Here is a 21,529-nt window from a genome sequence, read left to right as displayed (position 1 = left end):
AGACAGATTCTAAATCTTATTTGACTTTTTATTTCTTCAGACTTTGAAATTGTAGTCATAACATTACAGTGATGAGGAAAAAAACTGTATTAGGAGGGCTAAAATGTCTGCAAGCGTAACAATATGTCTGTTGAGAATATTCAAGCCAGGGGATGATATGGTACCAGCCTGCCGGGGACAAAAATTGCAAATACACTGAAGCTAGATGTTTTACACGCATATAATTATCCAAATTTTAGAAGGCAATGTCTTATATATTGATCCTGTTAAATAAAAATTAAAATAAAAAGGGAGACTAAAAAAGTTACACACACGCACACACACTCACACACGCAAATAGCACTCGTGTCGTGGTAATTTCCAACTCTGCGGACGGCTTCTCATTTTCCCGCTCATTTTTAAATGGCGCAGCACACTAAAGGGTCCGACTAGAATGTTAAATCACGCACTTTGGTTCTACCTTTCGCTTCGACGACTCGGCACGACTGCGTAATCTGCGGTCGGAGGGGGGGCCAGAATCGGTGCTACGGGGGCACTGGCCCCCGTTGCCCCCCCCCCCCCGAACCGCCACTGTTCTGGAGGTCTCAAGAAAAACTTTTCAATCTTTGGTCTCTGTCCCTTCACGGGGTGCTACAGAAGTACAGCGCCGTATCCTCCGTTCACCTGTAGGCGACAGTGTTGTACCAAATAGCTAGCTGCCAACCGAACATCCAATAAATCCCAGTAGAAGAAGAACTCATGCTGTTTTCACTTGCTGGTCACAAAACCAAGTTCTGCCATGTTAACCTGCATTTTGAATTAAAGGTTGGGCTTTTTCAAAATCAAGACAATGTGGAGGTTAAGCAGAATCCGACATAAAGCTGGCCGAGCAGGCTACAGCCTTGGGGAGTTACGGGTAAAGAGGCGAGAGCACGAAAAAGGTAAAAACATTTTTTTTTGCATGTATGTGTGTTCTTTGACGTAATTTAACGAATGAATGTAAAATCGAGAATATATGTTATCAAACGCGTTCATCTTGTCAATGTGATCAGAGTGAGTAGTGTTTCTGATTTTTTTGTTTTTTTGTTTTTTGCCATTGCGTCTAGACATGGTGGTTGTGGTAGTTGTTGTTTTTTAACTCTCTTGTACAGTGCAGTTCCATATCACAGCAAAATACGTCCATAATGACTAATAACACCTCTCTAATGGGATTGGTCAAAAGCAGGCATTAATTTTCGGACTAAGTGGTGTTGCCAGGGAATTTCATTCAAGGATTTAGATGGCACAAACTACGCTGACCTTATGTATGAATGTAAAAGTTATGCATCTCTGACTTTGTCAATAGGGACAGAGAACTGCCGAACCGTATTAATCTTTTGTTCCAGCTGAATGTATACAGCCCTTATATTGTCTGCCACTGTGTAGTTTACACTCAAATGAAGTTTATTTCTGGGTTCACAGAGCTTCTCTGATATACATTTGTCAATAGCGTGAGTGTCATATTGGCAAAAGCTGCTGTCAGCTGGGTAAAATGGGATTTTTGGTCCCGCAGCCCTTCGTCAGGCTCGCCGAGACAGACAATTGGTGAGCAGGAGACTCCTACTGAATGAAGATGAGGGGCAGCAAGAAGCCATCATGCACACTTGTTCAGATGAAAATGTGAGTAACAGCGATATATTTAGATCAATTAATGTGAAATGAAAACAAAACCAAAAAAAAGATGTCCTCTGTGCGCAGGATGTAGTCAGTTTGTTCCACAATCTTCAGCACAGCAGTCCAGAGAGAGAAGCCCACCTTAAAACCTTGAGTAAATCTCTACGTGACCTGTCGGCTCAGCTTATCTTCATCAAGTAAGCCAGGGGGGCTCCCTTCTATTTTTCTGGATGTGGCCTTCCGTGGAAAAAACGTTTGAACAGCTCTGATTACTCTTTCTTGCGCATCACTCCACATGCATTCTGTCTAGGCAAGAGAACAGTATCCACATGCTGGTTGGCCTCCTCACCGGCCCCAACACTCAGTGCCGCCTGCAATCTGTCCGCTGTCTCCACGAGCTGTCTCACTCTCCTCACCCCAGCGTGGCCACAGCCTGTCTGCCTGCCACACCCTACCTCCTCACCTACCTCTCTGGGCAAAGCACCAGATTCACGGTCAGTAACCTTTCTCCCCACACCCAGTTTCATAAGACAGAACCATTCAGCTTTATGTTTTTGTGTATTCACAAAGGAGTTATGTCTCTACACGCTTGGGAACTTGTGTCCGGATAGTGATATTGTGAGAGAGAAACTTCTGGCTCAGGGAGTTATACCAGCACTTGCCTGCTGTATCGAGGTACAAAATTCACTGTCATAAATACTTAAATTGAACACCATAAAAACGTGCCTGAAACCGTAAATTGTAATTATAATGCATGTGTCCAGAACCAGAGGCATAACATGGCAGTGATGGAAGCTGTGGGTTTTACCCTTTCACAGCTTCTCCAAACCAAAGACGCATCAGAGAAAATTATCCCGTAAACACCTCAACTACCACATGTATTGTTTGTATGTATGCATGGTGATACAAGTGGGCAAACTGTTATTATTATTAATAGTAGTAGTAGTATTAATGTTATTTTGTTAGTGAGGATGGTAATGATGACGGTGATATGATAATATCAATAATATCGACAAGTTAACTGATGTTGATAGTAAGCATTGAATAAAATGTCACATCGACTTCAGTGATGCAACAGATAATATTTATTTTGTGGAAGATGCCTCTCAAAAAAAAATCCATCGCAGGCCATTTTGGGGTGTACTTTTGCTGCTTTTTTTTGTTCTTGTGTATCATTTACTTATTCATATTGTAATTGTCAGTGTTGCACAGCCTGTTGTTTTTTTTGTCAGATTCTCCACATTTTTGCATTACTTTTTGGATGTCAAACACTGGAGGGTCCACTGTTTTCGCCTCGTGGTCTCTCTCACCTTTTACAGGTTGGTTCTGGCCTCCAGTTTACCCTCACTCCTATTAGCAGTGCTGACACCTGACCAGAATTTTGCCCTGGGCCCCGCCATTGAGTGTGCATGGTGCCTGTACTACCTCACGTGCAGGTGAGTGCTGTTGGCTTATCTCAGCATGAATGTCAATCAACACTAATTTATTTAAGTGTGAATAAAGACGTGACTCTTCTCTGTTGCTGTCTTTTCTGCAAAGTGGGGAGGATAACCGAGCTCTGTTGGCCTGTGGGGCTCTGTTGCAGTGCAGTATGCTGTTAGTGTCGCTGGGTGGCGCTGTCGCTCAAGGAAACAAAGCGGATGGAGTTGAACTGGTGAGGAAATGTTTGCATATTGTCGGCCACTTATCATAGTTGCCGAAGTCATCATTATTCAATATTTTGGCGAAAATAAAAAAAGGTATCCAATTTTCAGAACACACATTAGTATTATTTTTATTGGGCCTTTTTACTTTCACTTACCTGTTCAACCATCGGATTGAAGTTTTTGTTTAAGGTCAGGTATGAAGGAAACTTGGCCACCCATCTTTTGAGTAATACTTAGGGCTAAAACTATTTCAAGCATACTTTTATCAGTTATTTTTTGCACGCAACCCACCCAAGTTCATAGTTAGGCCCATAGCAATGCCCTTAACTACGGAAATGCTTTTGTTTGGCGGCAAGTGACGTCATTTATAGATTGCCGCGTTGCCAATCAGCCATTGTAATGCGTTGCTCATTGTCGCATTAACTGCTCTTTGCCATTGTTATCGAGTTATTTGGCGAAAAGTCTCGGCGCTGTATGGTGATGCACTTTTCACATTCAGGCAAACAATTGTTTGAGTGCCCAAAAACAATGGGGCATGTACATGGATCAGACAATTGGAACGATACAGTTTCACACTGGCAAAGCGAATGAACTTCACACCAGTCTCGACGAGCGTTCTTTGTTACAAGCACTTCGAAGACCTGTTTTCTTAACCAAATTTGCAAAAAAGGTAGGTTTGCTAATCAATGAATAACTCTCGCTGTTGTTTATGAAAACATTCGATTCAAAGTATTATATGTAAACTGTACATGGATGTAATCCTGTTTGAAAACATTCAAACTATGAGTGCATGGATGGAATCCTCTGTCATGGTTTACACCTAACAATGCTGCTGATATAATGTGCAAAGTGGCCGACAATGCAACTGAACTACCTTAGCAATGACAATATAGGACGCCAATCCAATATGAGTTGTGCTCTCAGTGCTCGCGGGAATACATGGACCAAGTAGCTAAACCCATCGTGCACAATTTACAGCACGCCACAGCAGTGTATTGCAAACAATAACACTAGGCTAATAACAGCAGCCTATATAGTTTTTGTTTTTCCAATCCCGATGGGTCTCGTCTCCATTCCATCTTTGGCCGTTCAGGCACAACATTTTCCACATCCTGAGTATCTGGCTCATTCATGTATGATCTAACATAGATGTTGCCAACAACCTCTTCTTCCTCCAACTCCTCAAACACCCCGATCCCCTCTGATAAGTTTGAAACGTCGCTTTCCGAATAGATTTCTGACTGACTTAGTACACTTTCCATAGTGACCCCCGCTATTGTTGTCTTGCAGTGATGTCACACTTCTGCGCTTGACGCTCGTCAGTATCTCACTCCTGGAAGACAATTACTTTGTCAAACTTACGAAATACTATTTCCTTTTCCATGCTTTATTGTATGTATTTTGTTTAATTACTTTATTTGTGACATAAAAATGTTTCATTTGGGATTTTCTAAAATTACTTCAGAGTTGACCTTTAAATTATCAATTGAACAAATACTGAATTTAAAATATTTTGCCTTTACAAAGGTAAAAATGCTCACTTTTGTGTTGCCTTGTACAGTACACCATATTTATTTGTTTTTTTAGTGTACCAAAGTTGATGGCACATTATTTATTTATGTATTTATTTATTGCTATGTTCACCCCTCAGCTTGTGTGCCCTCTGCTGAGGTGCGTTGGGAACCTCCTGTCCTGCACACCAGATGTCCCAGACGCTTGTTTGAGTGACGTTGGGCTCACGGTCGCTCTCTGTGCTCTGCTTCAAGCTTACGTCCAGACTCAGCCCTCTTTGGCCAGAGAGAGTGCCTGGGTCCTCAACAATCTCACAGGTGGTCCTTAATTCTAAACATATTTCAATCCATTTTATTTCAACAAAGCATAAAAGCTCACAAGACCCGCAGTGCATTACCTGATGGGCAGCACTTTAAGTAACTGTAGACATCGACAGTGGATAAGAAGTCCACATGCCCCGGCACAAATGCTCGGTTTTGTGATTTTGAAAAATTTGACAGACAGGTATAAGAGGAATTGCAAACTTGTGCAACCAGATATCGGTTTAGTTTGTTTTTTCTATTATAAATGTTGCATTGAGGCAACTAGTCTCTTTTTGTTTGTTGGAGATGTTTCATCTTTTATCCATTTCTAAATTTTGATTTATTTCAGTACTTTGGGCTCTTTGAAATTAATCTGAATGATTAGATTTTGTTGAAGGTCATTAAAAACAGAATTAAATGATGGTAGTCAAATTCTTTGTCAAATATTAAGGGTGGGACACATCTTGAAATTATCAATTTGAATACCATTACATCGAATAGTAGCTCCCAAATATATATATATATATATATATATATATATATATATATATATATTTTTTTTTTTTTTTTTTTTTTTTAAGGAAAATTCAACCAAACTGATTTTAAAGTGGAAAATGTGCAGAGCACTGAAATAACATGATCTTTGTTGAAAATATCACTTTGCTAATTACAACTGAAAGGATTACCCATTACTCTGTTGGCTCTGAAACATTTTAAATATTAAATTGCCATGTGATGTTAAGTGATTATTGAGATATGAGATTGTCTCTTATTGAGAGAAATATTGCTTTTTTTATTTAATTTTCTTTGTGAATGTTTCTCAAGTTACAGTAATGTAATGTCATGCGCATATTCAGTTACTGTTATGATTAGGTACTTTTCCGCATTCTCAAGGACTGTATAATATTATAATTGCTGTTATGTTAACCAGCTCGATCCAGTCTGTTTTGTTCGGCCTTGATAACGCTCAACTTGGTCCCGAATTTGATCCAACTTCTTCCATTCTCTCAAGGCATCAACACAATGGTCTGTACGATCGCTCAAGTTAAATTTGAAGTGTATTTTTTTAGCATTGTAACTTCTTATATCTTAACAATGTTGGGCTCCATCTCCCTGCCATCTCACATTCAGATCCTGAGAGTTTTAGCAAACGTCGCCCACAAGAAGAAGGAGTTCTGCGTCCAGTTGGCTGAGTTCGGATTGCTCTCTTCCCTCTGTGCCACACTTAAAATGGCAGAGCAAGCGGTGGTGACCTTGAGTCTTGACATCCTTTTCATGCTCTTCGCTAGTGGTTCTCAAGTAAGTCAAACACTTCATTTTGACCCACTTTCATCAAATCATCTTCATTTCTCATCAGAGCTGCCTTATATTCTTCTTCAGGTGGTTGAGGACTTTGCGAGGGAAGGCGGTATTTCACTTCTTGAAACTTTGCAATACTACAGCGAAGAAGATGTGAGGCGAAAAGCAGTATACCTCCTGGAAGGACATGTTCTTTCTTCCTCCTCACAGTGCGCTGTAAATACTCCCCAATATTATTTATCAAGTGTCTTCTAACTAGGAATTTAAAATAAAGCAGTGTTGTGTGTTGCAGGTCAGCTGCATCCCTTCTTCTTGACGGCAAGTCAGATGTGGGCAGTGCAACGTTAAATACAAACGTATCAAAGACCCATCTGAGAAAGAAAATGTACTCATCACATTTTTAAAAAGGCAGACAAAGTTTTTAAATGTATATTCATCATTGATTCTGTATGATTTGATTGTAAATGTGATCACTCTGGACAATAAGCGAATTTTTTTCCTGCACGCTAAAGGGTATGATAATAAAGTGAAACTCCTCTCCAATGAAACCTACATGGGCGAAAATACCCTCTAGTGTGAAAAAAATCTTTATGCATTAACACCATTCCCACTCACCTTGCCCTCCATACAACGAAAAAAAAAACCTGTTGCATTATACAAAATCTTTTTCTCTGCTCTTGCCTCGCGACGAGATTCACTACAACAAAATCTAATCCAACGGCGACCTTTACTGCTTCGTTCGGAAACAGCAAGAGCAACCACCACACTGGTTTACACATGTGCAGTAGTCCAGGAAGTATTTGTTATTGTTAGTTTCAGACGCAGCAATAACGTTGAATTGCTAAAATGCTTAGAAACGGACCTTTGGATATCAAGCAGCTAAGAGAAGAGCTCTGACGCTGGAAGAGAAGATAAAAGTGATCAAAATGAAAGACTGAGGAAGCAAAATAAAAGACATTATCCAAGAAATTGATGTAAGTGAAAGTGAATGCTGATCGAAAATTTCGCAATTTCTTTCCCTTTTTTTCTTTCTACACTGACGATATGAAGTGTCAAATAAGTTTATGCTCGTACTTATGCACTATTGGAATAAAAATAAAGAGTACACATACATTTGTGTATGTGCGTGTGTGTTTACATCCGAGATCAAATTTGCTACAGTGAAAAACCCCCATGTTGTGAAAAATTTCTTGCTGCAAGCATGATTTCGTTGTAGAGGAGTTTCATTGTACACCCAACGTATGTCAACTACTGAAAGAAAGTAAAATAAGAAATAAAAAGTTGTCATGGCAACTAACGTGCAATGTATTGTGTCTGCCTCTCACCAGCTGGTTTACTAGTTTGCGTCATCCACCCCAACAAAGATTTATTTACGATTTACATCAAAAGTTGCAATAGCCGACTAGGATTCTACCTTTGGCCACAATGCAACGTGGTATTGTATTAAACTGAAAAGAAAAACCTTTTCCATTTTGAGAAGCAGATGTTTTGATTCCAATCAGTACTTATTAGGTGCCCTCAACACAATTAGGGAACGGCAACTTTGGTACGAGCTGGAGTTTGACATGTTTTGGGGACTCCACAGCAATCACAGGATTGGAATGGTATGGGATAAAATGTTCACAGGAGCAATTTGGAGTGATTATCCAGTAGGAAGAAAAAACAGGTCAATACAGTATGCCACTTTTCAGAGGCCTTTTATTTAAAAATGCAACATCAGATCCGAATGAGATTGGTCCGGTTCGATAGCCGGGGTGCTGTAGTGTCCCCTAGACCTGGTCTGGTTGAGGGATAACTGGGATTCATTTTTTAAAAAGATTTTATAAAAATGGGCGAAAAGATCAACATTTTAGAGTGCAGGTCAACATGTCAGAACTCAGGTCATCTTGTCATTTTTCAGAGGCCTTTCATTCCAAAATGCGACATCAGTTCTGTATGAAGCTGGTCTGGTTGGATAGCCGAGGTGCTGTAGTGTCCTACAGGCCTGGTTTGATTGAGGGATAACTAAAATTCATTTTAAATAATCTTTTGAAATAAGGAGAGGAGCTCAAAATGTCATATTTCAGAGGCATTTTAATTTGAAATGGAACATTAGATCTGAATGCCAGTACTGTGGTTGGATACCGGTGTGTCGACAACCTGGTGTGGTTGCGGGATCACTCAGATTAATTTTTTAACGATTTTCATCAGGTGAAATTGATGTAGAATTACGATTGACTTTATTTTCTATCTCCACTTGAGAATGCTTCTTGGCACCGTTCTGAGAGTTCTTATTCTTCCTGGGTGAACGTATCGTTACCCGGCAGCCAAGAAATTAATTATTTGATATTTTTATTAACTTATTTTAATCCAAACAACTGACGTCTATGCATTAGTTGACTGGCTTTTATTTTGAAGGTGGCCAACACCACTCGCCGGTGGCAGACTACCGTAATGCACAGTTTGACAATCGCAGTGGCGGCTCACTCACTTGGCTTCATTTTTGCGAGTGGAGGCTGGCTTGACCGCAGCAGTAGTGCTTAGCTCCCCCCTCTTACTATGTCTAAAATTTCTCTCACTCTTTTCCCCACCCACAACATTGCTTAACAGTTATTTGTTGCACTTCTCTTTTCCCGTGAACAAGTACAGCGAGGTGGGTTGCTGCATGTGTCTCACAGTTTTTTTAAATCAAAATTTATATCAGGATATCTGATTTCATTCTCCAGTGCCAATCCCTCAAAAGGGGTGGTGAATTACAAGCAGTCCAGCTAATTACTTGGGGCGGAATGCACATCTGGACAGGCTAACGTTGTTTTCCTCTTGTCTAGCTTCTTCAACATGGATTCCGCTGCGCCAACAACCACCACCACAGAGATCACAAGTGGTCAGAGAAAGAACTGGGATGAAGCCAAGGTGCTGATGTCCAGCAAACCTCTTCATCGCTTTGTCCAAAAGGAGCCTCAGAGTCTTGGGGTAAAGCCTGTCCTAAGACTCGTGCTTTTGGTATAGTTTCTATTCTTGCAGGCAGTGAGACAGGATGCACTTCTCACCACCAGGTTGTCATTCTGATCTGTGGCTGTGTCGAGTTCATGATGGGTTTCATCTTGATCACCGAACCTCTGGAAAACTCCACCAAAATCTTAATCCCTTTCTGGCAGGGAGCTCTGGTATACTGCATACGTAGCCCGGTCTCATTACACATCCACAGTTGAAACTGCCCCGCAAACATGAATTAAATATCACACGCCCACAGCGACCCAGTATGCTGCCATTTCCAAATCCAACTACTAAGCATTTTCTTAAAACTGAGCCATGTATAAAAATCTCATTAGATGCATTTGTGTTAGATGAAGAGGCCACATGGTAATATATTGTTTTTGTACTTTTTTATGTAGTTGCTTGTCTGTGGAAGCTTGTCTATCTACACCGGAGCACAGCCTTCGAAAAGGATGGTAGGTTTATTTTAATATATGTAGTGTTTTTTTTAACAAAAATAGCTCATCTCAGCCATCTACGATGCCCTTTTTTTGACCCTTTTTTGGGTCATGCAATACTTGATTTTACTGTGTTTAGTGCAACCCAGTGAGAGACACTCAAGGACCTGAAAAGATATATATAACTGGGGAAAAAAATCGTCAAATGTCATTCAATCAAATAAATCATTTCATTTAAACATTCATTCATTCATTCATCTTCCGAAGCGCTTCATCCTCACGACGGTCGCGGGGGTGCTGGAGCCTATCCCAGCTGTCTTCGGGCAGTAGGCGGGTGACATCCCGAATCGGTAGCCAGCCAATCGCAGGGCACACAGAGACGAACAACCATGCACTCCCTCACTCACACCTAGGGACAATTTAGAGTGTTCAATCAGCCTGCCACGCATGGTTTTGGAATGTGAGAGGAAACCGGAGTACCCGGAGAAAACCCATGCAGGCCCGGGGAGAACATGCAAACTCCACACAGGGAGGCCGGAGCTGGAATTGAACCCGGTACCTCTACACTGTGAGGGCAATGTGCTAACCACTGGACTACGAATTAAATTTTTATTTGAATACTAATTGAATTGTTGTTATTACTGACAGAAACGGGGTTGCAACACAGTGATAATGTTAAGAATTTCTTCTGAAGAGTGTATGCTCGCTATTTGCGATTTCATTAATAAAAGTGATAGTTATATGTACGGTACTTTTTGAAAATAAAAACACTTTTTTGTGTCTTTATTTTCCTTTCATTTAACCTATAAATGTGTCAGATCATTTTGCCTGACCATGTGTATGTGTGTATACAGTGTGTGTGTGTGTGTGTATATATATATATATAGATAGATAGATAGATATGTGGTGGTCCAGTGGTTAGCGCAGGGGTAGGGAACTCCAGTTCCTCGAGAGCCATATCCTGCCTGTTTTAGGTCCCTCCCTACTCAAACAAGCCTGATTCAAACGATCAGCTCATCAGCAAGCTATGTCGAGGCCTGAACAAATGAATCAGGGGTGTTGGAGTAGGGAAGGACCTAAAACAGGCCGGATATGGCTCTCGAGGAACTGGAGTTCCCTACCCCTGGGTTAGCGCATCGACCTCACGCTCCGGCCTCCCTGTGTGGAGTTTGCATGTTCTCCCCGGGCCTGCGTGGGTTTTCTCCGGGTACTCCGGTTTCCTCCCACATTCCAAAAACATGCATGGCAGGCTGATTGGACACTCTCAATTGTCCCTAGGTGCGAGTGTGAGCGTGGATGGTTGTTGGTCTCTGTGTGCCGTGCGATTGGCTGGCAACCGGTTCAGGGTGTCCGCCGCCTACTGCCCGAGGACAGCTGGGATAGGCTCCAGTAAACAGCCCCCCCCCCCCCCGCAGCCCTTGTGAGGATAAGCAGATCAGAAAATGAATGGAAATATATATATATACTGTATATATATATGGCGGCCCGGTAGTCCAGTGGTTAGCACGTCGGCTTCACAGTGCAGAGGTACCGGGTTCGATTCCAGCTCCGGCCTCCCTGTGTGGAGTTTGCATGTTCTCCCCGGGCCTGCGTGGGTTTTCTCCGGGTGCTCCGGTTTCCTCCCACATTCCAAAAACATGCATGGCAGGCTGATTGGATGCTCTAAATTGTCCCTAGGTGTGAGTGTGGGCGTGGATGGTTGTTCGTCTCTGTGTGCCCTGCGATTGGCTGGCAACTGATTCAGGGTGTCCCCCGCCTACTGCCCGGAGACGGCTGGGATAGGCTCCAGCACCCCCCGCGACCCTAGTGAGGATCAAGCGGTTCGGAAAATGGATGGATGGATGGATGTATATATATATATGTGTATGTATGTATGTGTGTGTGTGTGTAAAATTGAGGACTGCCATGTTAATTAAAGCTTTTTCTGTGCAGTTGATTCAGGTTTTGTTGTTGGTTTTTGTTTGTGGTGAAAGTTTGAGCCTGGAGCAAATAAACCATTTCATGTCTTCCAGGTGACTGTTTGTTTGGCCATGTATGTAGTTGCCATCCTGGGAATTATTGTCTCTGTGGGATACAGGGTAGTCTGCATTTCCAATTATCGCTTTATCAGACCACGAGTGGGGCAAGAGTGGAACTATAGCAGAATGGTAAATGGCAGTTTAAACAAACAGATGAGCAGATTTTCCACCATGCCTGAACTAAAAAACAAAATATATTCTTCTTTCCTCTTTTAGCTGCAACTTTATGGTATTGAATGCATTTTGTGCACATGCTCCCTCTGCGTATCAGTGCTGCTCATCTTCTTGTCAGCTGTTGCACGCTTGGCTCTGAAATCAACACATACTCAGGTAACACTCTGTCTCCAGCAGATGCCAGCATTACAGTTGGAATTCAAACAAAGTCCAGCTCACACATCCAACACACTGCATCGTTAGAGGTACTGTATTTATTTTAAAAGGGGAAAAAAAAATCTCAAAGTTGCTCACAGAAAAACATAAGGTGATTGAAAACAAAGGAAAGTGCAAAATATGTATGATGCCGTTTGACAAGTTATTTTATGTTAGTTTTATTAGTTTTAAAAAGTCCCAAAATTAGTCAAATTTATCATTCTAGATATCTTTTTATATTATTATTATTATTCTCCAAACTCTTTTCAGGCACCAAACGATGTTGTTTGCACGTTTGCCTCACAGCTCTGAGGTCCCACTTACTCCAACCCTCCTGTCAGAAATGTTTAGCACGTAAAAGATATGGATGGATGTCGCATAATATGAAAAACATTACCACCAAAAACAAAACAACAAAAAAAATATTATTAGTCAATATGGACTGGCATATCATCGGAACCTTATGAAGACAGATTTCTTTGGTCACGATGATATTTTAGGAATAAGATTTATTTTTCATAGAGACTGTCTTTCCCTGATGTGACTTACCCGTACTCTGTATCTTCAACAGGTCATTTTCCAGCAAATTTCAACCCCACGGGATGTTACAACAGCCCAAGAATAATTATGATGGACACACACACACATTGAGTTACTTTCAAAATCTAACAGGTTCCAATACTGCCTGATGTACAGTATCTCTATTTTACTTTTCTCTGATGACACTGTTGAGTTATTCATTTCACAATGAGTTTATTCTTGTGATTATAGTTTGCATCTGCCCAGAGCCTTTAAAATCACTAGTGCAAGTTACATACAGTATTATAGTGTATCTTTAACCAATCCGCTTTAAAATTCCTCCTGCTGCTAACTGGCCCACAATAACTACAGTATTTTTTGGTCCTCTGATTGGTTGGCCTGAGCAAGCCATGTTCGCCTCGCAAAATACTTCTGTACCTATTTGTACATGTAATATATTTCATAATCAGCATGTCTTATTGAGTATGACATACCGTATTTGATTCACACTTTAAAACGTTTTCGTCACTTTTAATAAATATTGATCCTCAACTGCCTCATATCATGAGTATATGCAACACTGTTCTCTACTGTTTTGTTCTCTACTGGCGACTTGAATTGCAAATGATGGTGGTGGACTAGAGGTGGCTTAAATCAGTTAAGAACCCACTGAAGGCCCAGGTACAATGTAGTAAAACAGTGTAGCCAACAGAAGAGGAACCTTTTTTTTTTTAATTGATCACGCCACTTTTGTCTTGTGATCCTACTTTATTTCACAGCACTATGGCCAAAGGCAGCATCATGACAGCTTCAATGTAAAGGACCAGTATGTGTGAAGGGCCAGAAACTGGTGGGTATTTTTCTCTTTGACACAACCAGAAGATAATTTGCCTGCATGTGAATGTGCCAAATGTCTATTTGTAAAATGTGTCTATGGACCACTTATGTGTCTAGTTTCACATCATGCAATAGATGTTAAATTTGAATGCAGTTCATATTTTGCACATTAGCTTTCAGCACTTTATACACACAGCAAATTGGATGCATTTATAAATTACAAGTACCATAACAAATCATTTGTTTTGCATCGATAATGCAAATGAAATTCTAAAACTGCAATATTTAATATTAAAGATCTGAACCATATCTTTGTCAAGGCAGAATTTCTTAATTAGGTCCAATTCAATAACTTTTGATGGTCGGAAATTATACCAATGGCTTCTATTATTTAAGTTAGCTGGAAGCATATTCAAACGTGTTCAAGGTCTTTTAGAACATACTTTTTTAAAAACCAAAACAGACAACATCCATTGCCCTCCATCCATCCATCCATCCATCATCTACCGCTTATCCGGGGCCGGGTCGCGGGGGCAACAGCTTTAGCAGGGAAGCACAGACTTCCCTCTCCCTAGCTACTTCTTCCAGCTCTCCCCGGGGGATCCCGAGACGTTCCCAGGCCAACTGGGTGACATAGTCTCTCCAGCGTGTCCTGGGTCTTCCTCGGGGTCTCCTCCCGGTGGGACATGCCCGGAACACCTCACCAGGGAGGCGCTCAGGGGGCAACCGAATCAGATGCCCAAGCCACCTCATCTGGCTCCTCTCGATGTGGAGGAGAAGCGGCTCGACTCTGAGCCCCTCCCGGATGACCGAGCTTCTCACCTTATCTCTAAGGGAGAGCCCGGACACCCTGCGGAGAAAACTCATTTCGGCCGCTTGTAACCGGGATCTCGTTCTTTCGGTCACGACCCATAGCTCGTGACCATAGATGAGGGTTGGAACGTAGATCGACCGGTAAATTGAGAGCTTCGCCCTTTGGCTCAGCTCCTTCTTCAGCACGACAGACCGATACAACGTCCGCATCACAGCAGACGCTGCACCGATCCGCCTGTCGATCTCCCGCTCCCTACTGCCCCCACTCGTGAACAAGACCCCAAGATACTTGAACTCCTCCACTTGGGGCAAGATCTCCTCCCCGACCCGGAGGGGACACTCCACCCTTTTCCGACTGAGGACCATGGTTTCAGATTTGGAGGTGCTGATCTTCATCCCAACCGCTACACACTCGGCTGCGAAACGCTCCAGTGAGAGTTGGAGAGCCCTGTTTGAAGGAGCCAACAGCACCACATCATCTGCAAAAAGCAGGGATGCAATACTGAGGCCCCCAAAACGGATCCCCTCAACGCTTCGGCTGCGCCTAGAAATTCTGTCCATAAAGGTTATGAACAGAATCGGCAACAAAGGGCAGCCATGGCGGAGTCCTACCCCCACTGGAAACGATTCCGACTTACTGCCGGCAATGCGAACCAAACTCTGACATCGGTGGTATAGTGACCGAACAGCCCGTATCAGGGGGTTCGGTACCCCATACCCACGAAGCACCCCCCACAGAACTCCCCGAGGGACACGGTCAAACGCCTTCTCCAAGTCCACAAAACACATGTAGACTGGTTGGGCGAATTCCCACATACCCTCGAGGACCCTGCTAAGGGTGTAGAGCTGGTCCACTGTTCCACGGCCGGGACGAAAACCACACTGCTCCTCCTCAATCTGAGGCTCGACTTCCTGACGGACCCTCCTCTCCAGCACCCCTGAATAGACCTTACCAGGGAGGCTGAGGAGTGTGATCCCTCTGTAGTTGGAACACACCCTCCGGTCCCCCTTTTTAAAAAGAGGGACTACCACCCCGGTCTGCCAATCCAGAGGCACTCTCCCTGTTGACCACGCGATGTTGCAGAGGCGTGTCAACCAGGACAGCCCCACAACATCCAGAGCCTTGAGGAACTCCGGGCGGATCTCATCCACCCCCGGGGCCTTGCCACCGAGGAGCTTTTTAACCACATCGGTGACTTCAACCACAGAGATAGGAGAGCCCACCTCAGAGTCCCCAGGCTCTGCTTCCTCCAAGGAAGGCGTGTTGGTGGAGTTGAGGAGGTCTTCGAAGTACTCTGCCCACCGATTCACAACGTCCCGAGTCGAAGTCAGCAGCGTCCCATTCCCACTGTACACAGTGTTAGTGGTGCACTGCTTCCCCCTCCTGAGACGTCGGATGGTGGACCAGAATTTCCTCGAAGCCGTCCGGAAGTCGGCTTCCATGGCTTCACCGAACTCTTCCCACGCTCGGGTTTTTGCCCGGCGACCACCGAAGCTGCCTTCCGCTTGGCCAGTCGATACCCGTCAGCTGCCTCTGGGGTCCCACAGGCCATAAAGGCTCGATAGGACTCCTTCTTCAGCTTGACGGCATCCCTTACTGCTGGTGTCCACCAGCGAGTACGGGGGTTGCCGCCACGACAGGCACCAACCACCTTACGGCCACAACTCAGATTGGCCGCCTCAACAATAGAGGCACGGAACATGGTCCACTCGGGCTCAATGTCCCCCGCCTCCCCCGGAACATGGGAAAAGCTCTGTCGGAGGTGGGAGTTGAAACTCCTTCTGACAGGGGATTCCGCCAGACGCTCCCAACAAACCCTCACAATACGTTTGGGTCTGCCAGGACGGACCGGCATCTTCCCCCACCATCGGAGCCTACTCACCACCAGGTGGTGATCAGTTGACAGCTCCGCCCCTCTCTTCACCCGAGTGTCCAGAACATGCGGCCGCAAATCCGATGATACAACTACAAAGTCGATCATCGAACTGCGGCCTAGGGTGTCCTGGTGCCAAGTGCACATATGGACACCCTTATGTTTGAACAAGATGTTCGTTATGGACAATCCGTGGCGAGCACAGAAGTCCAATAACAAAACACCACTCGAGTTCTGATCGGGGGGGCCGTTCCTCCCAATCACGCCCCTCCAGGTCTCACTGTCATTGCCCACGTGAGCATTGAAGTCCCCCAGCAGAACAAGGGAGTCCCCAGCAGGAGTACTCTCCAGCACACCCTCCAAGGACTCCAAAAAGGGTGGGTATGCTGAGCTGCTGTTTGGTGCATATGCACAAACAATAGTCAGGACCCGTCCACCCAACCGAAGGCGGAGGGAGGCAACCCTCTCGTCTACCGGTGTGAACCCCAATGTACAGGCACTGAGCCGGGGGGCAATGAGTATGCCCACACCTGCTCTGCGCCTCTCACCTTGAGCAACTCCAGAGTGGAAGAGAGTCCAACCCCTCTCGAGAGAACTGGTACCAGAACCCAGGCTGTGTGTGGAGGCAAGTCCGACTATATCCAGTCGGAAATTCTCTGCCTCACACACCAGCTCGGGCTCCTTCCCTGCCAGAGAGGTGACATTCCATGTCCCAAGAGCTAGCTTCTGCAGCCGAGGATCGGACCGCCAGGGTCCCCGCCCTTGGCTGCCGCCCAGCTCACATTGCACCCGACCCCTTTGGCCCCTCTCATGGGTGGTGAGCCCATGGGAAGTCCATTGCCCTCATGTGTGGTAAAAAACAACAACATGTAAATTAAAAAAAAAAATTAAAACTCATTTGGTCACTTAATTTATTTCTTTAAGAAGGCAAACAGTAGTTCAATGTAATATGGCAATCTCTCCCCTCGATGACGTCCATCCTTCAGAGGTGTTTTCAGGTCATCCATATTTGGTCTTAGTGCGTCATCACTTGAGGTCAGAGCATTTAATAGACGTAGTTGGTGGTGTACAGAGACTGCATGGAGGCCTGGTCGGCCGAGCCTGTGGCCTTGTACTCTCCTTTAGCAGCCAGGCCGTTGATCTGAGGAGAGAGTTAATCATCAGCCATGTTACCTGTGCAACATTACGGACCAAACAGCTTCTGACAAATCATTTACCAGTCAAAATAAAGTTGGGTGATAAGAGTGGATTAATACTCCCGCGTGTGTTTATTCCCCCCCTTGGCAAGCCCCTCGTTGTCGCTGAAGCTTACCATGGCCCTTTTGCAGAAAACTTCTTGTGCAGCGGCTTTGTTGGCAGCTTTGCCTTGCCAGGCTGCAAGAGTGGACGCCTGCAGCGCACGGCCATATGAGAAGGTGAGCCTCCAGGGGCGATTGAGCGGCACTTGGTTGATGGCGTTCAAGTTGAGCGAGGCCTCTTCCTCACTCTGGCCCCCAGACAGGAAGCAGATGCCTGCAAAGTCACAGGAAGTGACATTGACAAATGATGCAGTGAGTCCCTCCTTATGTACTGTCAAAAATTAACTACAAATGTATCTTCAACTGTCTATACTAGCGAGATACAGTGACAGGAAGAACGATAAATACTCTTACTTACTCTCTTATGGCAGAAGGTACAGTACATGAAAAACTTGTGTACCCAGTCTTTGCTCCATTTGTTGGTGGTGTGTTGCGAGATGTTTTGGGAAACATTGTCCGAGTGTGTGTCTTCACACAAAATGCTCACCCGGCACAGCGGCTGGCACGGTGCGCCTCAGAGCAGTCACGGTAGCCATGGCGACTTCCTGAGGTGTGAACCTCTTGGTGCAGGAGTGTCCAGCAGTGACCATGTTGGGCTTCAGCAGTGTTCCCTCCAGGTAGACGTGATGATCAGACAGAGCCTTGTACACAGCAGCCAGAACCTGAGGAGACACATACTTTTCAATATTCTATTTTAGGGGGAAACATTTGCTCATTTAAAAGTATACAACAGATGGCTTTCCCACCTTTTCTGTGACATACTGGCATCTCTGCAGGTCATGGGTTCCATCGGGAAGAATCTCAGGCTCCACGATAGGCACCAGTCCATTCTAATCAAAGACAATGTGTTTGAATTACATGCTCCAAGGAAGACAAACACCACATGCACAGCGACGAGAGTAGGCGATGCCAACCTGTTGACAGATGCTGGCATATCTAGCCAACACGTTGGCATTCTCGGCAATGGCAAGAGGTGTGGGGCAGCTGTCTGAGATCTTGAGCACACATCTCCACTTGGCAAAGTCACAGCCGTCCTTCTTGTACTGGGCACAGCGCTCTGAGAGGCCATCAAGACCTGCGGAGAAACAGAAAAATGATCATAGTCATCTGAAGATATTTTGTGATGAAGACGCAACTGGGATCATTTTTACCTTGTGTGGTTGTCTCTCCATCGGTTCCATTCAGACCAGCTGTGCCTTTGTCCACCTGAAGGAGGAAGCTGCCATTAACTTTCAAAATAAGGGAAGCTGATGAAGGGTGAGCTGTGCCTCACAGTCAGACAGACAAAGTGTATCTCTGTCCTTCAAGGAATTATCTACACAAGGGAATAAATCTACAAGGACAGAATGTAAACCACACACGCGCACACACACACACACACACACACACACACACACAGAAAAGTGTCTCGGGCCAAATCAGTGACTATGATGGTACACCTATTAAACACCTGCTGTAGCATCTACACTAATCTATTATTGCACTCCACACTAACTACAGGGCTAAAATGGTACAGGTAAGCGGTAGTGTCTCATTAGATCGTGTTTTTCCCTCTGAATGAATGACTCAATTGGAAAATCAGTCCAAATACAAATCAAAATGTCTAAAATCTGACTTCCTGTTTCCTTTTGGTTCCTGTCACTGTCTGTCATTAAAATGGACACGATTGGTAATCAAGTCAAGTTTTTTTTCATTATCTCATGGGACAATTGTGCTTCACCTGTTGTTGTTGTGCTAGCTGCTAGCGACTTAAAATGTAGAGAGTTGTCATTTTCCTAGTCTAGCACCAACTGCAATGATCAGTGAGTCCAATATTTTTTAATCAAGTATTCTGTCAATTAACCCATCAAATAATCAGCTGAATTAATTTTTTCAGTTGTAAAAACTAAGATGTGCATGGAGGTTTGTACTATTTTTCTCCAGTTCGGTGCATAATCCTCCCCTTCTAATGTAGAATGTGACTTTGAATGTGTATGGTGTTTGAAGGTGGGACCTGGCCTTGTCTGACTGACTGACTGGTTAGCCAGTCTGCGTGATAAGTGACTTGAGAGCTGTGGCCATTAGCGGGTGCAGATAATGAATGTGCTTACGGTGTGTTGTTTGTTTAATGAAGCAATTGAAAATGTGGATGTTGCTGTGCTCGACTGTCTGCGGAGGCATTACATTTAATTCTAACATGCAATGGCAGGCTATATTAAATTGGCTAAAATGAATAGGTGCCTTTGTGGATGATTGTAGGCATGCTGTTGTGGTGCATGTTGCCTTTTATTTTTTTTAATTAAGTGTGAAATGGTTCCATACTTTTAAAAATTGCATACATATATCTGTGAAAGTCAAGCCACCACCCGTCACAAGCCATCAGCACCGCTACACGTAAAAAGATTTGTGAGAGCTTTGTCCACTCACCTTGATGCCCACAACAATGCCCCTTTCTTTGATGACTTGGGGAAAGGGCTTTCCGTTGTCTGACTTCTGGTAGAGCGTCTCATGGAACAGGATGACCCCTCCTATGGCGTTAGGGACGGGGTCAGCGGATGTGAAGAGGAGGTCGCGGAAGCAACGACGGTTTTCCTCGTTGTTCTCCACATTGATTTTCTGGAGACGCTTTCCCATGGTGCCTTGAAGTTAAGAAGAATATCAATGATTGACTCACAGCTTTTTTTTCTTTAAATGACTCTTGCTCTCATTTGAACTAACCGGTTGACTCATCTGCGGCCAGGATTCCTTTTCCCGGGGCCACAATCCTCTGGGCGATTTCCGAGAGCTCCTTCTTCTGCTCCGGAGAGAGGGATGGAAATTGCTGAGCCATCCTGGAGAGGGGACAAACTGGTTATCTAAAAAGTGAGCAAGCCAGGCTATTCAGAAAGTATGAGGAAGTTGTTTTTTTTCCCTCTCTGTCTAATTGAGGGCCTCTCTTACATCACCTCAGTAAATGTTTGGCTTGATTCAACATCAATACTTTTTTCCTCCCTAACTTGATGGGAAGTAACCAAGTAGAAATACCTCAATCCTGTTCAAAAGTAGATTTTTTTAGGTACTTTGCTTGAATATGTTATTTTCTGATGGCTGATTTATACCTCTTCCTCCCTACATTTGAAAAAAGATTTATACTTTCAATCCCTTTATAAAAAAATATGTTTGTCACGACCGAAATTAAAAAAAAAAAGACAAATAGAAAAAGGTGAACCTCAGTTGAGATCTTGCTTGATTCAGATCTTGGAATCTTATAAGGCGGAAAAACAGGGCCAGTAGTGACATGCTGGACGTGAACCAGGGGAGCGGTTACAACGACAACACAACAAATGATTCAGAGAAGACGAACTGATTTCCCATCGATGGCCATATTTAAGCCACCAACAAGTCTTATGTTATCAGCTCAAAAAATGGTTGGTGGTTAATGCTTGGTGTCTTTGTGTCAGCCCCCCCCCCCCCCCCCTCCAAACAGCAGTTTCTGGCAATGAAATTAAAAAATGTATTTCCTTATCGAAATGGCTATTGTATAGGACTGACAGTGAAAAAAAAATCACTTTTACGATTGTACTTAAGTACATCTCAGAGGCTGTACAGACAACAGCTTGCAGTTTTCTTGCACTAATTCGCGTGATTTGCATGTTTCACTCATGCTCACGATACAGTACTCGGTCAACGAAATATCCACAAGATACAGCTTGCACAAGCACACAGAACTCGTCGAGCAAGTTTTGGAAACTAAACCGCAGAAAAATACTGCGGTTAAAAATACAAGCTGAATTCCATGAAAAAAGACCCTCGCCTCTGTCCACCCCACTCGATCCACAAATATAGAAGAGTAAAAATGGAACACTTACTTGATAGGAGCACCGATGTGACGTGGAATCACTCAAAGTGGAGGGCGAATGGAGCGCCCAAAGGTGAATTTAAGCGAGAGGAGGAGGCGCTCTCGATGTGATGTGGCGGGGCGTGCGTCACCCCGGAAACGCAATTGGCCCAAAGCGGATAGACATGGGCGGTGTTAAGA

At 44.0% G+C, this 21,529-nt stretch overlaps 3 protein-coding genes across 6 annotated transcripts; 2 read left to right on the top strand and 1 right to left on the bottom strand.

The window, feature by feature from the left end:
- The first annotated feature begins 544 nt into the window (after positions 1-544).
- Positions 545-7,684, top strand: tmco6 (transmembrane and coiled-coil domains 6). 2 transcript variants are annotated; one of them, XM_086134105.1, is made up of 13 exons: positions 545-920; positions 1,532-1,638; positions 1,717-1,829; positions 1,943-2,126; positions 2,203-2,307; positions 2,397-2,488; positions 2,952-3,068; positions 3,172-3,286; positions 4,930-5,107; positions 6,024-6,118; positions 6,224-6,391; positions 6,473-6,607; positions 6,669-7,684. In XM_086134105.1, exons 1-13 carry the CDS (start codon positions 830-832, stop codon positions 6,705-6,707), a joined length of 1,539 nt encoding a protein of 512 aa, XP_085990231.1. In that variant the 5' UTR covers positions 545-829; the 3' UTR covers positions 6,708-7,684. The 2 variants fall into 2 exon arrangements, with proteins under 2 accessions (XP_085990231.1, XP_085990240.1); XM_086134114.1 differs by having other exon boundaries at positions 547-920; positions 6,684-7,684.
- A 1,161-nt stretch (positions 7,685-8,845) lies between these two features.
- Positions 8,846-13,262, top strand: LOC147208374 (uncharacterized). Of its 2 annotated transcripts, XM_086134084.1 has the most exons (7): positions 8,846-9,023; positions 9,199-9,343; positions 9,427-9,537; positions 9,766-9,822; positions 11,817-11,951; positions 12,039-12,152; positions 12,763-13,262. In XM_086134084.1, exons 2-7 carry the CDS (start codon positions 9,209-9,211, stop codon positions 12,814-12,816), a joined length of 606 nt encoding a protein of 201 aa, XP_085990210.1. In that variant the 5' UTR covers positions 8,846-9,023; positions 9,199-9,208; the 3' UTR covers positions 12,817-13,262. The 2 variants fall into 2 exon arrangements, with proteins under 2 accessions (XP_085990210.1, XP_085990218.1); XM_086134092.1 differs by lacking the exon at positions 11,817-11,951.
- Positions 13,263-17,131: 3,869 nt separating this feature from the next.
- Positions 17,132-21,515, bottom strand: aldob (aldolase b, fructose-bisphosphate). 2 transcript variants are annotated; one of them, XM_086134062.1, is made up of 9 exons: positions 21,360-21,515; positions 20,230-20,342; positions 19,939-20,150; positions 18,684-18,738; positions 18,447-18,607; positions 18,279-18,362; positions 18,020-18,194; positions 17,547-17,746; positions 17,132-17,375 (listed from the first exon to the last, which is right to left on the bottom strand). In XM_086134062.1, exons 2-9 carry the CDS (start codon positions 20,339-20,341, stop codon positions 17,280-17,282), a joined length of 1,095 nt encoding a protein of 364 aa, XP_085990188.1. In that variant the 5' UTR covers position 20,342; positions 21,360-21,515; the 3' UTR covers positions 17,132-17,279. The 2 variants fall into 2 exon arrangements, with proteins under 2 accessions (XP_085990188.1, XP_085990197.1); XM_086134071.1 differs by having other exon boundaries at positions 20,230-20,366; positions 21,360-21,440.
- Positions 21,516-21,529: the final 14 nt, after the last annotated feature.

This window comes from Hippocampus guttulatus, chromosome 2 (assembly GCF_054856545.1).
Source record: "Hippocampus guttulatus isolate MCC_2025c chromosome 2, RoL_Hgut_1.0, whole genome shotgun sequence".
NCBI lineage: Eukaryota > Metazoa > Chordata > Actinopteri > Syngnathiformes > Syngnathidae > Hippocampus > Hippocampus guttulatus.
This window is presented reverse-complemented; position numbering and strand designations above follow the sequence as displayed.

Bases quoted from the DNA above. Each gene is read 5' to 3' on its own strand.
- tmco6 (XM_086134105.1), top strand. From the start codon at position 830: ATGTGGAGGTTAAGCAGAATCCGACATAAAGCTGGCCGAGCAGGCTAC. The intron at 2,489-2,951 runs GTAAACACCTCA...CACCTTTTACAG, and splicing joins GCATCAGAGAAAATTATCCC to GTTGGTTCTGGCCTCCAGTT. The intron at 6,608-6,668 runs GTAAATACTCCC...AAAATAAAGCAG, and splicing joins CTTCCTCCTCACAGTGCGCT to TGTTGTGTGTTGCAGGTCAG.
- LOC147208374 (XM_086134084.1), top strand. From the start codon at position 9,209: ATGGATTCCGCTGCGCCAACAACCACCACCACAGAGATCACAAGTGGT. The intron at 9,538-9,765 runs GTATACTGCATA...TTTTTTATGTAG, and splicing joins CTTTCTGGCAGGGAGCTCTG to TTGCTTGTCTGTGGAAGCTT. The intron at 12,153-12,762 runs GTAACACTCTGT...TATCTTCAACAG, and splicing joins TGAAATCAACACATACTCAG to GTCATTTTCCAGCAAATTTC.
- aldob (XM_086134062.1), bottom strand. From the start codon at position 20,341: ATGGCTCAGCAATTTCCATCCCTCTCTCCGGAGCAGAAGAAGGAGCTC. The intron at 20,151-20,229 runs GTTAGTTCAAAT...CTTAACTTCAAG, and splicing joins GGCCGCAGATGAGTCAACCG to GCACCATGGGAAAGCGTCTC. The intron at 18,363-18,446 runs GTTGGCATCGCC...GTCTTTGATTAG, and splicing joins ATGCCAGCATCTGTCAACAG to AATGGACTGGTGCCTATCGT.